At 37.5% G+C, this 18,187-nt stretch overlaps 1 protein-coding gene across 1 annotated transcript in view; it reads right to left on the bottom strand.

Moving 5' to 3' along the window:
* Positions 1–8,904, bottom strand: part of LOC150076057 (uncharacterized) — a 317,567-nt gene extending 308,663 nt beyond the window's left edge. Inside the window, exon 1 of the mRNA XM_090387008.1 lies at positions 8,632–8,904. Within this exon, the coding sequence (XP_090243134.1) occupies positions 8,632–8,701 (70 nt within the window). The 5' untranslated portion in view covers positions 8,702–8,904. The remainder of the gene's footprint in view (positions 1–8,631) is intronic.
* Positions 8,905–18,187: the final 9,283 nt, after the last annotated feature.

Raw genomic sequence — 18,187 nt, 5'->3', positions numbered from 1 at the left:
TCTCCTACCCATAAATATTTCTAAAATAAAAAAGCCACATTGCTGTCACATTCATTATAAGTTAAAAAATGTTATTTTTTGCTTAGTTAAATTCCACCTTCCTTCTATCAAAGAAGAAGCGGTTACGATTTATTAATTGATATATTAATGAAGATATAGTTAGGTCAGACATAGCCTCTTTCTGTACATAGCTGTGAACATAATTGATTTGCTACTTAATGCATCGATCTCATATTGTGGAAGCACTTCACCACGAGTAGCCTTGGTATTGCACTACTCCAATGGAGAAGTATATTGCTTTTTATTTAAAGGGTATACTATGCTGCTACCCAGACCCTCATTTCGATCCTTTTCAGAGGCACTGTTCCAGTGGCACAGTGTCTTTTACTTAGAGCAGAGGAACATCAAAGCAATTCATTGCAAAGTTCCTCTTCGTATGAGATAGATGCACAAAGTTTTCTCATAATTATGTGCGACGTGTACAATGACTTTTATAGCATTCGTAGCTTTAGAAGGTTTGCCTTAGACTTAATCTGAGAAGCAATCGATAGGAGCAAGAGAGTAGATGTTATTCCATTGATTTTAGGAGTCTTTAACAGGGTGGATCATAACCTCTTTCTGGTCAGATTTAACTGTATTAAATAATTAAACCACTGTTATCTTTGCCTAAGTTTAGGGTCATGCTAAGATAGAAGTCTGCAAGCTGTAATAATATTCAATAAGGGACTTTACTAGGTAAAATATTTATGCAGCTATTTGGTATGAAGTAATTGACACAGTTTGAACTTTCCCGAAGACAAATTTCAATACAGAAACCCGAAACGTAGCCAAGTTTATTTAGTAAATGAATGGAACTTTTTATATAATGGGGAATGACAAAATGAGGCATTACTAGTACCTTTTCATGTAATGAGGGGTATCATTTTGTGTTTGTATCAGGACGTTTAAATAATTGAGCCTGTCCTGTTTGGGAGTTAGGCAAAAACTTGTGATTTTTGATTGAGTTTATATAGTAGCTTCCTTACTAGAAGCGTGCTTCTGTTCTGAATCATTTTCTGCCTTTTTCTACGTTTTATTGATATAGTTCGTGTGTGTCAACGAATGTTCGTGATTTTTGAAACTCTTAGGGGTTTTTTTTTGAGAAAAAAAATACGCTTTAGGTGACTATAAATTACAGAAAACATCAAACCTAGATTTTTCAATAATCGCCAAGCTAGTGTGGATGTGAATACAGAAAAATGTAGTGCAATTTATTTCAATGGTATAAAAAGATGTGAATACGGTTGTTCAATAGAAGGAATTCCATTACCAGAAATAAGAAAAGTAAAGATCCAACCAGGAATAGGTGTAGTTCGGATAGTTGTAGATGAAGAGCGTATATAGATATCATTAGACGGATAGCACAAATAATTGGATTGATAAAAAGAATTGGGAAGATCTTTAAAAAAAAATTCTACGCGTCTTAAAAATAAGACCATTAAAGTGTACTTTAATGGGTTGGCTGATATTGAAGTGTATGACATCCGTGTGATTTCCAAGCCAGTGTGTTCAAATGACGTCAGTAGAAAACAAAAACGATATGGATTTCGAGTTTCTGTGGCAATAGTTGCTCAAGGACGACTCACTACTATTTTTAATTAACTTTTTAGTCCGAAATTTGTCTATAACTGTCCCTAAAACAAATAACAACTTCCCTCAAAGAAACAGTAAACAAAAGATCTGTTCTATTTGAGTAATCACAAGTGTAAACCCAGCGAAACAATGTTCGAAAGAGTTAATAAGATTATGTAATCATTTTAATTTCAGGCGTTACGATGATCCCAAGACAGTCTGAAGAAAAACATCGCTTTACAAGATTAGTTCTTATTTTTCTATGATTTAAGTTTAACAAAAGAAAACTGCGACGCTTTACAAGTAACCCGGTGTTTTTATTGCGGTTATGACTCAATAATGCTGTTCTTTTTGATGTTCAATGTTCTTACTGTAATATATTTTGATGACACTGCGCTGTGTTAAATCAAAAGAACACGCGTTTGTTTTCATGAAATATAAAGTAATGAATTCTGCAAGTTTATTTAGTGATCCAACGTACAGGATAGTTATAAGGTAGCTTAAAATACGTAAATAGTTCAGTGTAAACGTCTTAATCTACACACAAGAAAATAAAATAAACAAAGTTTTGCTGTGCAGCTTCACAGGAAAAGTAAAAATATTCAGTAAAGGAACACGTCTGTTTTTTGTATTTTTTTGAAAGAATTTTACACGCTTCAAAAAAAAAAATCAATGATGGAATGCATTGCAAAAAATGAATGCAAAACACCGAGTGAGCAGGGGCATTGTCATGATGCAAGCACGATCCATGCATATCATGGCATGCGAACTTCCCATTCTCTGTGATCATCAGCAATGATGTGAGGCACAAACTGGACTGAAACGCGTCACATTCCCAAATCTTATGTCCCACAAGGAATAACAATTTTACAGCAACTTCGCAGATAATTAAGATCAAGAACACGAGTGACTGAATCATTGGTTTTTGATGTTGAAGAACGGGCAAGGAGAGGATCATCTTCCACAGACAAGCGGTCCTCTTTAAACTTTACAGCCCTCTGCAAGTTCTTCGAACGACACGCAGCTTTGTTTTCTGAAAGAGATGTTTTTAACATTTCGTGGGTTTTTCTGTTGCACTTTTCCTTATTTCGAAATAAAATTTCATGCAAATTCGCTCTCAACTAAAATGACTCATTTTAAAATGCGAAGAAAAGCAACAAAACATCTCTTCAATTCATACTGACTGCGATAAATGGATAATTCCTGCTTAAACATGTTGCAACAAGCTCAATCTCATTACAATGCCATAATTTCAAGATACGAACTGAGTCTCCGAACTTTTTGATCACACCTTGTATATTAATTAATTATTAAACGATTGAACAGTTTCATATAAACAGTTTGGTTTATATGAAAACTTAGGATATAATAAATAATATTTATAATGTAAACAGTAATTGGAATAACATCATAAGATAAAAAGGTTTAATATCTGTTATCGATTAAAACAAAAAAAATAAATAAATAAATAAAACCAAATAAAGACAATAACAAAAACTGAAGTAAAGCCGAATAGGGATTAGATAAAGTTTAAATTACAATTAAATAGTTTTATAAAGATTTTTTCCAGCTAAAATAAAAATGAGATTGATGGCCATAAAGGTTGGTGCCTACAACGGCGCCCCCTAGTGGCAACATAATGCACTAGGAAACAGGTTATACAGTACCCTTCCAGGGTTATTCGGTTCTGTTATCGGTATCGTGCGTGTCGTTTTTTGTACGATTGGTGCAATGCTGGCTCAAGCAGATACTTGGAACGCCAAACATCAGTGGTTGGTGTGTTGTTTATTCTTAAATCTTGAAGGAAAATTAACGCTTTCCCTTGCTGAGTATTGTATAATGATCTCATTGAAAAATAAGTTAAACAAAAAGCACTTTAAAGAGCGCTAGTGTAATACTGAGGCAACTCGTGGTGAAGGATATTGACAATACAAGATTGATGCATTTAGTAGGAACTTGGTTTGCTCACAGATACGAAACTGAGGCTATTGTCCCATGGGTGAAATTAATGGTAATTAGCATTAATCAATGAATTAAAGATCTGGATTAAGATGATAGGACTTTTTTTTTTTTGCTACTTCGGTACGTTAATTAAAGAAAATTATATTCAGAACAAGGCTCGGTTTCCTTTTATAGTTTTCTTCCCTCCCCACTCAAGTGTTTTTATTGCGCAAGCGCTAAAATACATTAAGATAACGAAAGTGGCCCCAAGTCTGCCATTGTTTAATCACGAAAGGGTAAGTCAACTTGATGTCTGACTCTCGGATTACTTTATGACTTGAAAGGTCCGATAACGCCAAAAGGATATTAAATGGTCGAACCACAATCAGCTGCTGGTGTGTGTCATCAGAACGCCGCTACGATTGGCCGATAACGCCAAACGATATTCACTCGCAGCTTATCATCCTTTTCGGCAGCATGACCGAAAGACCCAACAAACACTACGTGGAAGCTTCGAGATAACCGCACGCCCAAACCCATCTACCGACCTCCGCATTTCCTAAAACACCCCTCTGACCGCCGCAATAACAGTCGTAATTAAAGATAGACGCCCGCTCATTTCTTTATCGTCATCCCATGACTGCCCACACGGTCGACGCATTTTGTTTTCGTCGCCTTATGATTTGCGCTCGGTCAGGTCGAAAGTCACCACTCCGTCAAGAGAAGACGGCAGGGAATCGCCGTTTCGGACTGTGATCAGCCACCGTCAGTGTTTCTATAAAAATCCGCAACCAACGAGAGAGTGCAAGTCTGTAGACACGTCATTCATCTTGGTGGACCGCGTAAAAATAGATGACCTGTAGGTGTGACCAGCCACCTCTATTATATTTCATGCAATCGGCAGATCCAGATCCATTAAGGTAACCCTCTTTAGGTTTTTCCTCTTCTGCGATCACAGTCCATTATATTCATCATTTATTTCCTTTTCCCTTTTAATGCGCATATGCTGACCAGCATTCCACAGACCATTATTCATCATTTATTTCTTTTTCACTTTTAATGCGTGTGTGCTGACCAGCATTTCACACTCCATTATATTCATCATTTATTTCTTTTTCCCTTTTAATGCGCATGTGCTGACCAGCATTTCACACTCCATTATAGTCATCATTTATTTATTTTCACTTTTAATGCGCATGTGCTGACCAACAATTCCACACTGCGCATGCGCATTAAAAGTAAATGATATTCATCATTTACTTTTAATATTCATCATTTACTTGCGCATTAAAAGTAAATGATATTCATCATTTACTTTTAATGCGCATGTGCTGACCAACATATCATTTACTTTTTTTCACTTTCAATGCGCATGTACTGATTAGCATTCAGAAAACGTAGATTGTTAAATGAAACTTTTATGCACGTCCTCTTTCCACTTTATTGGCATTATATTCGAATAAATAAAGGCTGTTTTTTTTAAATTTGCAATTAATAATTAAAAATTTAAGAATTTAAGAATATTTAATTATTTTTAATAAATATATAAAGAATATAAATATTATTTATAGAAATTATCTTATAATTATTGATGTCGAGATTACTGCTATTAAAAAATAAACTTTACACCGTATATACAAACAAAATTTATTACAAAGTGACGTATAGGTTTATGAAAATGAACAGTTTTTCTTTAAATTTTAAGGGAATATTAATGTTAAGTAAATATTATGTTAGAAAAGTATTTGAAGGTAATAAAATTAGCCTTCAAATTATTATATATTAATTAATTCATTAAAGGACGTAAATAATAAGACAAACGTTCTCTCTTGTGCTCGTTGACCATCATCATCCAAGAAGCTGATACTAGCTAACGAATCAAAGAAACAGAAAGTTGAAGAACTTGCCTTAGAACAACTTTAATTTAGCTAAAGTAATGAAAAACGTTGTCAGCAAAACGTGGTCTTGTAGGCTCATCCTGGAAACAGAACAACCACGTCTCTATATAAGGTGTACATGTGTTTGTGTTTCTTTAGTCTGGTTGCGATTATTTTTTATTTTTTCCTCCTTTATATCCAGGAGAAGGCAGAGAAAAACTTTTTTAAAAAGGCTGATTGCACGTAGAATCGACAAACTGATCCTCTCTGTTCTCTTCGTTTCCTGTGGAGGAGGGGGAGGGATAGGAAATGAGAATTTGAGTCAATGTCGGCTAGAGAGGAGATTAGCATAAAGAAATGTTCGTTCTCAAATTGGAATAGTTGAAACCGTATACGAAGACCTCATTGTTGGAAATTGAAAGAAGTTAAATAAAGAAAAACAAAGAAATAAAGAAACTTGTTCCTGGTAAGAATATTGGAGACCAAACAACAGAAACGTATAAGAATAAAGTAACTACCAGAAACAGCTCATAAACTTTTATGTACAGTCGGTCAAAAATAAATGTGCCTATTAATTATTATTACATTATAATTAGGAGTTTCTTTTTCATTTTGGTCTCACTAATCACGAACAAATTTAAGAAAAAAACATGTTTATGCAGAAACTGTTGCAACGTTCAAACCATTTTAGCCACAAGACTACCTTAAAAGGCTTTTCACTCTATGAAAAACTATTTCGAAATCCCCTTGTCTGCGTAAAAGCCACCACTTCATCTCTCACTACGAAAAGAAAGGTCTACGGGGAGGAAGAGAAGAAGATAAACATCGATTGAAAATAATGCCTCTCGCTGCACACGACAGTATATTCATGAGACCACTCAAAAAACAAACGCCAAAGGTGTGCCAAGACTGATTTGAATACAATACAATATTATGATGAATGTAACTGGAATCCGCACCTTAGCTCGTTTCTTTCTTTGTACTCGTAGATCTTCGACAAACTTTTGCAGAGAATAAAAGGGTGTAGCTATCATAATTAATTGTTTTTACTCTTGGGGAGGCGCACACTCAACTGGTAACTTCAACCTACGTTCTCATACTGTTTATTGTATATCTTGCTCGTCTGCACATAACAGGCCAATGCTATCCGTCACATCCTTCAATTAGTGTACCTGTTATACGAGAAGGTGATGGATGAGGATCCTCCATCATACTTTGGAATCTGCAGCGTCAAATGAAAGGACCTTGGTTTTGTTTTGTTCTTTGTGGTTACCTTGTTAGGCTTAGAACTTCATTACGTACATTGAGAAGAGTCAAAAAAAAAACGAGGCTCGTGTCACTGGCTTATGTCTGCGTGAATGACAGAAGAGGGGAGAGTGGATGAACATCGAGAACCGTAATCAATGGTCAGCAGCTTCCTTGAGGAATGTTGGATAGTCTTGTAGAAGCTAAGCAAATATCAATTTCTGACGATCTGCGATTAAAAGAGTCCAAAAACAAACGAGCAACAAAAGAAGCAGAAAAACTTAATGACTTACAACCTCAAACGTCCCGGAAATTCCTTAACTTTGGGACTATTAGGTTTTGAAAAGGGTCATAGGTGACCCGTTATCTGTTACTATTCGTAATGAATCGAGTTAAAAGATCAAGGAGTATCTGCGTACAGAGGACCGAGCCTAGAGGGAACCGTGTGCAAGAATTAACGCTGGAGCTACACGGTCCTCCTTGTTGAGATAGAGGGTCGCCTTAGTTTTCATATAGTGCCGTTTACAAGGGATTGCCCCGATGCATTGAACTCGATGCACCCGTCCCCCAAGGACTGACCTTACATATATTACCCGGGTAATACAGATGTCACAAAAGTGTCTAAAACGGACTCAGAATGGTTATTTTAAAGAGTGTCTACCACACTGCTGCTTAAGTAGCTAGAATTCAACTCCTGTGAGAACGAGACTTGTTGCTAGGATTGTCATCTATTAATTCATTTCTGCGAAGTATTTGTTTATTGGTTCAGAAGAATTAATCCACAGGTAAATCTCGTTATAGCGAACCTCGGTTATAACACAACAACGAAAGAATTTTGTTGTGGAATTCTCGGAGGGAAAACTTCCTACAAGAGCGACGTTAATTCATTTCAGACTAATCTATTGGCAATGGGACAAATAAATGTAAACGATGAACGCTTTCAATTGCTAGAACTATGCGCTCTAACAGCAACGCCACCTACCGCCATAAGATAAATCACTCGGGCATAGCTTAATATCCGAACAATACGTAACAATAAACAGAGCAGCCGCCCTAACACAAAACATTCATCTTGATTTCAATTTTAAACAAAAGATTTCCTCAAACATCACGTGATCAACGCTCTACATATACGGAAGATCGAATATTTGGAGTCAAAAGATACCGAATGTTTACATTATTACATCTTAAGGAAGAATGCTTCGTTGTCTAGAGACTATTAGGAAGAAAACTTTTAAAATGCGCCCTTTGTTTTTCCAACGCATTATTAGTTTGCCATTAAAGTATCGAATAGATTTCATTGAGTTCGGATTAATAGAATTCTGGAAAGATGATTTGCAATGTATGTCCAATTCAACAGCGGATATGAACCTCTGATCTACATACCACAGGAGAAAATGAAGTTGTCCTCGTGTCTCTCTTCCATCTCAATAGACTTCTCCATTTCGATGAAGTTAGATTTTGTTTTCTTCAGACCATTTCAATTATCTCGACAACAACGTCACAATTCTGTCTTCAGTCCACAAGCGTTTTAGAACCCTCTGGTGGTACTGACACGGTTTATTGGCCCGCATTTTAGTTATGAGACGAGGCATTGTATTTATATAAAAGATGAAACGAATATAAACACGCAATAGAGCGATCACAGCTGCAGCTGCGAGAAAAAGAAAGACAGAGAAGAGATCCATACTTAAAAGTCACATGTGAGATGGCCAAAATACCGATGGATAAAATAAAGAATTTCAGATTTGGCTAAAACCCAAGTCTGATGTAGAGGCTGACTGAGATTAAATCCAGGCCAATGCTGAACCCGTACATGGACGTTTTAAAGTAGCCGACGAAACCATACGGATCCCTCTCATTTCCCCAACATCCCCTCGGTCTACGACGTGACACTTTCAAGGCGTTCATCCCCACTCCAGTAAGAGACAAAAAAAAAGGTCAAACTTCGACTCACCTTCAGCTGCCGAAGCGGCCAGACATATTCCGAGGAGATAGAAAATCCACGTCACACAAATTCCCAGCATAGCGATGCTGTTCTTGAGGGAGATAAAGGGGACGTTAAGGGGCTGGGTATCGACGCTGATAATCCTTTTTTCGGTGGGCCCCCCTTTTCGCCAGTCAGATGTCGCCGATCTAGTATCCTTTGGCCATGCTGTTGACACCACCACACAAGGAGACCAAAAGGCGAAACAGAAGCGGCAGACGTGACTCCACGCTCCCCACTCCAGTGAGCAGACTGTTGGCCTGCTGTCGAAGGAGCTGGTATTTAGCCGACGAATTCACGGCGGTCGCGGTGCTGCGCGTGCGCGGGAGATGTTCTCCAAGGCGGGTGTTTTGTTGACTGTTTACAGTGCTTGTATGCTCGAAAACGGGCAGAAATGTTGACAGCCAGATAAACGTTCACGCTGTTGAAGAGCTTTCTAGTCACCCCTCCCCCCTCCTTTCCGTTAGTCATTGAGGAGAAAAGGAGGGGGTTGCGTCGGCTTCCCTTTCTTATAAGTTTTAACTGGCCGTATTCGTAGATAAATGTCAAGTATTTTAACTCAACGAATGGAGAATTAAAACAGAATAGTGCAGTGGCGTCTTTTTTTCTCTGTTGGGGGAGGGAGGGTGTTAAACTGCACCCTGATAGAAACTTAACTCTTTTATGTTCCACGATCAGGTTGTGTTTGTTTATTTGAAGGATGAAGAGGACGTTTTGATCCTCGCGTTATTTGTTTAAGATGCTGTTATAGTTGGCTTTATGTACACGATGGTTATAAATAAACTGCCCCAATTTGGAGAACGAGAACTGTTAATTGAAGAGAGCTGAGATTTGGAATGAACGATATCCAGACCCCACTTGATAAGAGAGATATGAAACCAGTTCCAAAAAGTGAATGAGGAATCTTGTGTTATTGATGAGGCTCTACTGCGTGATTAACAGCAATTCTTTGGTGATTTGGTTGTCCATCTTTTTCTCCTGCACTCAATCCATGTGACTTTTGGTTTCGGGGTTTCCAAGAAGGGAGTTTATTGGGAAAATATCCAAACTTTCGAGGATTCGAAGAATCGAATTACAAAACCGTGTTGAGAACATTCCACAGGAAATGCTGAGAAGAATAATTGGCAACGCGCTGTACTGTTTATTGGTTTTTTCCGGGAGAAAAAAACCACGCTACCCTCACCTGAGACCGAATAACTCAGCCACGATGTGAAAAAGACCCATAAAAGGGTCGGTTTTCATCCGAAAACTCGATATGACGAAGACGCAAATCTACAGAGAATAATAAACACGATACGTATAAATAAAGAGAAAGAAGACGTCGACAAGTGGATGGAGAAATAGGCCCGCTTCACCGGAATGACATGAATGCGAGTAGAATTCTTTGTGTTTATTCTCAAGAGTTTGGTGACGGCTGTCACGTGATCACAACGGAGCGGGCGCGTACCTTGTTTGTAATAGAAGAGGAGGTTACCTGCCCCATTGCTTTCCAATAAACCTATTACCAGAAAGCATAGAAGCTCTATCAGAACTTGTCTGCACGGCTCCTTTGTTCCGATCACAGAATATCTGTCTCGGGTTGTTCGTGTCCTGACACCACACTTTGTGTTCGAACATTCCATAATAAGGTCTCCCGAGTGCAGCTAAGTGCTCCTTTGAGCGATGGGACAGGGATATCTTAAACTAGAAAACAGAGCGAAGCTAATTCTTAGAATACGCCGTTTCGAGTTGTAAACTTTTCTTCGATAGTGCCAAGGTCACTAAAGGAGATTAGAAAGGTCCAGAATGTGCGAACTACAGCAGATTTTAAATTGCCAACGTGGTAAGATCTAGTGGTACGTTGGGCTCCAAAAAAAACGTACATGTTTTAACAATAAACCACGCTCTCTCTCTCTCTACAAAGATGCTCATTTTGTGGCAGTTGCATAATATTTAGGAACGTTTATCCGTCTCTTTCAGCTCTCGTAGGTGGCACAGTTGGTATAATTACCATCCTCCCCCCCCTCCAATACCGGTTGTAAAAGATCCAAGCGCGAATCCCGTCGATGACACGAAGAATTTTTATGGCCTTTTTCACAACGTGGCCGAGTTATTCGGTCTCAGACAAAAGGTAGCGTAGGTTTTCAAAGAATGGGTTTTCATTTAACAAATCAACCACAAAACATCGCGTTTATGAATGAAACGCGATGTTCCGTTCTGACTGTTCTCAAAAGGTACCAAAGTAACCCGATGCATTATGGATACACTGACACGTGAGCAGCGAGGAACAGACCAAAACGAAAAGTGGTCCGTGTCAGAACAAACGGGATTCTTCGGGTCTTATTCGCGAGACAAGTACAGATTATTTCGGCGTCGTTAAACGCAACAGAATTTAAATTACTCCTCCGTTGCTTCGAATCCTCGAATGTGACCTTTTCACCTTCATAACAGCGACTCCGTTTATATCTTGATGCATCGGCGAGGCATCAATGAGGTGTTTGTGGCACGATTACTCGCTGCGCGTCCATGCAAAATAAGCTGGTCGTGTAAAAGAAGGACGCAGAAAGAACCTCGGCTTACTATTAGTTCCGAAGAAAGTGCTACTGAGGAGATGAAAACAATCGGTGCAAACATGTAACGGAATGAAACCCCCCCCCCCAGCCCCTTTCCCTTTAAGAAAGCAACACCTGGGTCCTCGGACTGCAAACAAGACTCTGACAAAGTCATTCCTCGGAACGATTTGTCTTGTGGTGGCCGCCGTGTAGTTATTTCCGGAATAAGTCTGCATTTCTTCTCCTAACTCGGGCAACTCGAATTCGGGTACGCCGCTGGTAAAGGGCAGATTGCGATCTGAAATTCCGATATTGACCTGATTAGTCCTGGGAGAATGTAATCTGTGTGCAAAGAACTCTCCGGCGTGTTTATTCTCTGAGAAAATGTTTTAAATGAGACTTCCCTCGAAAGGCATGTTTATTTAAATTTGACCCGCTTTTCTGTATCACGAAAATGTGTTCTTGTATGAAAGCGAACTGAACTTTTATGCGCTTCCTCTTTTCTACACGAGAGTAAATATGTGCCCGGAAAAAGCATGCGAAAATGCCAGCCAGCATGATACGAAATTGCTCCATGCTTGCTTCCATTTTTTTTTAAAGTGTCAACTCGACAAGGAAAGTTAGTCATGGCGAATAACTGTCTGACCCCTTTCGCTCCCTTTTCATCTTCCTTTCTTTCTCTTAACGCTCACCTAGTTTTTTTTTTATTATTTAAAAACACAGCCACACAACAGTGAAACCAATACCAGTGTACGTTTATTGGTTTTACTGTTCGGCATGTTTTTTTAAATAAAAAATAATTAAAAAAATTTCAAAATAAAAAAAAAATTAAGAAACAAATAATTTCGCTCTTTCTTCATCTTATCTCCCTTGCTCCGTATTCCTCCCATCCTCATCTCTTACTTCCTCTTCCTCCTCTTATTTCTCTTCCTCATCATCGCTTTATCCGCATCTTCCTAATTCTTATTTCTTGTCTTTCTCCATCTTCATCCTCCTTCTTTCTCTTCATCTTTTTTTCTTACGTCTCCCTTCGCAGCCGTCCTCTTTCTTCCTCATTCTTCATCTTATCGCTTTTCCTCATTTCTCTTCTTATTAATTCCTCACTTTTCTCTTGGCCTCTTATCTTTTTTGTTTGCATCTTCCACTTTATTCTTATATCCTTCTCGTATTTCCCCATCTTCTTCTTGCTTCTCTTCCTCCTCCTTACCTTTCTTTGTCTTCTTTCTTTTATCTATTCTTTTCTTTGTCTCATTTATATCATCATCTTCTCTCTTTTTTTCTATTATAACTCTATTGTCTATCTCTCTTACCTTCATCTTTTTTTCCTGTTATCATTCATCATTTTTCGCTCAACCCTCATGGCTGGCACAGTGGCTACAATTTCAATCCTCTCTCTTGCACCTGCTGAAAAAGACTTAAGTTCCAATCTAGTCAGATCGGGAGGAATTTTATCGTGGATCTTAAGCGATGGTTTTATGTTCCCCCCCCTCCAGAATCTTGGAGTTTTAATCCAGAAAAACAAGCAAACCGACCATAGAATACAGTACACCCATTTAGTTTACAGATATTCCTGAGTCTTAGGCGCTAATCACACACACACACACGTTTTTCTTCTGTTCTCTCTCTTTCCCCATGTTCTATTTTATTTATTCTGCTATAAATTTTCTCTCTCTTTTCTTCCACTGTTATTTTTAATTCATTTCCCTCACCAGTCATGTCCTCTATTGGGGTAATTAGCTGTACAAGGTCAAGGGTCATTGTTCGTTAGGGAAAGGGAAATACGCCGCTCAATCAATACAATTTATACGCTTGGCATCACTCCTACTACTACCACCACCCTCAGTTAATTACTTTGACCTGTCTCTGCCGACTTCCCTCATGCAAACAGAGAAACAAGACCCCAACCGTTCCTCTTTAATATAAACTTTACTAAATGAAAGAGAATGGCAAACCTTTTAATATAATAGTATATCTATAGAAATAGTTTGTATTCTTTAAAGTATGGGTAAATTAATGTATTTAAATCAATCTTCTTAAGCTATAAATTAGTAAATGCATTTTTTTTTAAAAAACACCTTTTTTTAGCCTCAATGAGATAACAGGATTGCACATTCTTATACTGTATAAGTTTCTGAAAGCGAGTTTGAATTGATTCCCCTCCCCCACCCCCTATATAAAATGAGAGTATTTTTATAGAACTCCTACTACACCCCATGCAGCCTGTATTAGTCTCCCACGAATAGAAAAATGTTTCCTTCCTTTGAAAATAATATCGATCTCCATGGCAACTTGAATTTTTTTCTAAGAGTTAAATTAAATTCAAATTCTGCCATCAGTATTCACGAAAGTTTTCGCTAAAGAAGGCGAGAAATATCCTTTAGCTCATCTTAGACTGAGATGGGAAGAGGAGACGCGTACAAATGGTAGGACTGTTATGAAACAGGAGGGAAAGTCACGCTGAGCGAGATTCGTATGTAAAGTTGTTCCCATTGCTTCCATATGTCGTGTAATTCTGATCAATATGTTTATTTGCGTAAGGAACTAGCTGCTGTTGGTAGGCAGAGAATATTTGTAAACTTTCTTTACGTTCTTCTTTTTCTCTCTCTAAGGAATGAACAAGAACTTTACTGAGTTTACACAACACAAGAATGTCAACATCTAACCCTTAACTATCACTTTTGTTATTAAACAACGATTTGGAGTAGTACGTGCTTTTTCCGCTAGGGTGTATATTTGTGCGAAAATCTATTCTCAATTTTTCGTTTTAATTACTTTTATCTTCTATTTTATTTGTTTATTTTTTATTTATATTCCGAATATTTTAATTACTTTTATCTTCTATTTTATTTGTTTATTTTTATTTATATTCTGACTATTTTAATTACTTTTATCTCGTGTTTTATTTATTTATTTATTTTTATTTAAATAGTAGCCGCAGGCAGAGGCAAAAATGATTCTTGCACTGCTTCTATTGGAATGAGCAGCAGCCTAGAGTGCAAGTTGCTGTGGACTTTAAGAGCTGTTGGGAGTCATAGTGGAACAAGTAAATACATGGGCTGTGTTAGGGTAACTAAGAGTAAGAACAGGTGCATGTATTCTTGCGTGTACACCAGTGCTAGGAATATAGTAAATAAATTTGATGAATTTGAAGTGCTGATCAAGGCATCAAAGGCAGATATTGTTGGGATATCAGAGACGTGGTGTCACACAGATATAAGGAATGCAGAACTGGAATTTGGGGAGTACAAAAAAAAAAAAAAAAAAAAACCAGAAAAATCTGAATTTATGATATTCTCTCTAAATAACTTTAAGAAACACATAAAATATAAGGAAGAGCATCCAGTTGAAACGGGTGGACAATGCAATGTTGAGTCAGTGTAGTATAACATACACACTGGAAAAGGGAAAATGAGGGTAGGAGTATGTTATAGGCCTAATGAATCTGATGAGTATAATGAGCAATCAGAATGTCTTGTAATGGGAGATTTTAACTTCCCAGATATCGACTGGAACTTGTGGGTTGGTCACTCACACTAGCAAGACTTCTGTGGATTTATTGGATGACTGTTTTCTACAGCAACATGTTCGAGAGGCAACCAGAGAGGCTAACACTCTTGATCTGATTATCAGCAGTGATCATTCGTGTATTAAGAATTTGCAGATAAAGGAACCACTAGGTGGCAGTGATCACAGTGTACTGATGTGGGATTTACTTAAAGATCTAGCTGCCATCAAGGGTAAAGGGAAGGATTTTTGTTTTCGTAAGGGTGACACAGTGGTCTCGAGGAGTTTTTAAATTCCATACAGTGGGATCAACTCATGACGTTACCAACGGTTAATTCTAAATGGGAAGCCTTCGACGACTTAATCTTGGAGGCTCCTAGGCTTTTCATTCCAACTAAGAAATACTATTCAAGGTCTAAATGGATGTCAGATGAATTAATGAGGCTCGTGGCAGAGATTAAAAATGCATGGGATGCATATAATTATCAGGTGACACAGAAGCCTATGGCAGATATAAGCTAGTCTGTAGTCAAGTCATAAAGGAGGTTAGGCAGCGAAGGCAGATTATGAGAAATCCTTGGCAAAGGAGGCAAAAAAAAAAAAAAAAAAAAAAATTCTTTACTTAAACTCTAGAAGTAAAGGGATGAATTAGACTGGTCCACTTGATGTTGCTGGTTTGACTGTTGATTATCCTGCTCAGATAGCTGATAATCTTAATGAGTATTTTACATCAACATTCACACATGAGGAATCGATCAGAAAGGCAAGGACAGAAGTTTACTAAACTCTAACAGGAAGCTAAATGATTTTGTAATAACGGAGAGAAAAGTAGAGGAGAAATTGTTGAAGTTAAACATAAGGAAGGCACCTGGGGTGGACAGGATCTATCCAGTTATATTGAAGGAGGCAGCGAGGGAAGTAAGAAAACCCTTAGCCTTAATTATGAGAGCATCCTTAGATTCAGGGGTGCTCCACGTGGACTGCAGATGTATCCCCAATTTACAAAGTGTGACGCAAAAAAGATCAAAGAGTGACGCAAATAATTATAGACCTGTTAGTTTAACTTCTGTTTGGGTTTGTTAAGGGGAAGTCTTGTCTGACCAATTTGATTGGATACTATGATGCAGTCACAAAAGAACTGGATGCAGGGAATAACTTTGATATCATATACTTGGATTTCAGGAAAGTTTTTGATACTTTTGCACATGGAAGACTACTGTACAGATTGGAGCGGTATGGCATTAAGGGCAATTAAGGTCTATTTGTTCGAAGATAGCTACATAACTAATTTTAAAATTGAAATTTAAAATATAATTTACCGTTTAATTGAATTGAAGGTTAAATTATTGTCAGTACAGAGTGTCAATATTTTAGGTGTTTTAAAGCAGTGTAATTGAATAATTTAGAAACGAACTTAATATCGAAATCAAGTAAATAATACAGTATTTTAATATTTAAAATACAGTATTTTAAACTTTAATTCGTTATAATAGCAACGAAAGAAATTTTTAAATATTTACCAATTTTTTTATAGTTTGACTTATGACATTCTTCTAGGCAAAAGAATACAACTTTCTGTTACCTTTAAACCACTAAACTGAAAAACTCAAAATTTTGACTTGTCATTTTTCTTGAGAAGGCACGATATGTTTTTCTTTTCTCTACTCACAAAATACAGTTTTTAATATAAAACAAAGATGAACGTTATTTCCACGTGAACCTCATAATATTTCTCCTTCAGAATCGGATAATCCAACTGTAAACCCCAGGTGAAATATGGAAGAAAGAAGTGACTACAAGAGTCCTCCACGGTGGAGTTGTATCGGGTTTGCTGTTTACTGCAATAACGACAATAGCACCATTAATCCGCTAACCCAGCCAACATATTCTGGGCTGTGCCAACAATCTTAAAATTCTAACTACCATCACTCAGTCCACTGAACCAGTTATTGGAATATTGAATAATCTAGAGATGTTCAGGCTGCAAATCAACACATCCAAATCTGTTTTGATGATCTTCTCACGAAGGCCTGCCCCATCTGTGATTTTGCCAACTCTTAACAACGCAATTATTCCTTAGGTTCATTACAGCTAAAGAAGTATACATGAAAATATTTTACCCACCGCTATTATATGAGGCTGAAATATGGACATCTGCAGCCCCTGCGACAAAAAAAAAAAAAAATCCAGCTTTGGCAAATGAGCTCTTGTTACTAAAATGGACGAAATTGAAATCGAGGCTCTCACCATAAAAGTGGACTACAGCTCTGGAAGCAGATATTTAGCAGATGCCTCAACTTATAAATATAGAGCGATTTCTCATTACAATGAAGGTGCTCATTAGACAGATCTCGTGACATTCATCGCTATACTTTTCTGGCAAGGGTGCGTACCTCTGACAAGTATAAAAGCAGCATATTATCATCTGGAAACACCACCATTCTATAGGAAGCAGGCTCAAAATACCCATTAATTAATTTAAGTTATTTAAATATTATAATTATCTTAAAATTAAAATCGATTCTATATCATTTCAAAGAACGGAGTTCCGCAAAGAATGATATAAGTACAAACACTAATAGTTATTAGGACGTTCTTAATTTAATTACATTTATTATTGTTTATTTTCTTTTTCTTATTTAGAAAACGGAACAGTTTGTTCTCCACTTAGAAAAAAAGAAAGAGGAACTTCGCACCAATTTCATCCAACAACTCTTACAGCAATGTTTGAAGGCTTTATAGGCTACTTCTTAAAATTCTATACTCGTATGGAGGCCACTTACTTGGAGATATTCAGTACTCGGGATTTAGATTTGAAAGGAAACGTTTCTAGTTTGATTAATTCCCATGGGAACCACACAGCTGTAATGGCTGAAGTTCTCTTTCCTGACAGAAAAGGTTATATCCAAACATTGATCTGCCACTTAGTGTAAAGGATCAATTGCAGCCAGGAGATGCCATAAGAGAGAGAGAAAGAGAGCACATGCTGTAAACGCCGTAATGAATAAGTAGTCAGAAAGCTTCGGATGAACTATTAGCAATAACATGCACAATCTTAAAATGATATGACCTTACTAATAGAAAGAAATCTTACGAGCGAGAAGCAACTAGGACGCGGTAATTGTTGTTGTTGTAGGGTTTAGGCGCATCAGCAACTTAAGATCAAATAGGCCGTATGGCTAATTTCATTCAGTAGAAGAGAAAGCTAGTATATATAATTATATTCTGATTGACACTTTATTAGGTACACTTAATAGCAAGTAGGTTCCCTATAGCTCGCAGAGTAGCTGGATTTCTCTTGGAATGGCATGGAATAAGGAGGTGTAGAAAGCGAGTCACAGGTATGCTGGGCCATGTTCATGGAACTGTCTCCCACAGTTGTTGCAAATTGGTTAGTTGCGGATCTCCACTCCGAAGAGCTCGTTCCACTTCATTCTACGGATTCTCAATTGAACTGAAATCTGGTGAGTGGGAGGCCACCGCAGTAGGCT

The sequence above is a fragment of the Mastigoproctus giganteus genome, chromosome 13 (genome assembly GCF_048544385.1).
Source record: "Mastigoproctus giganteus isolate SK-2022 chromosome 13, ASM4854438v1, whole genome shotgun sequence".
NCBI lineage: Eukaryota > Metazoa > Arthropoda > Arachnida > Uropygi > Thelyphonidae > Mastigoproctus > Mastigoproctus giganteus.
Note: the sequence above shows the minus strand (reverse complement) of the source record. Positions and strands in the feature narration are given on the sequence as shown.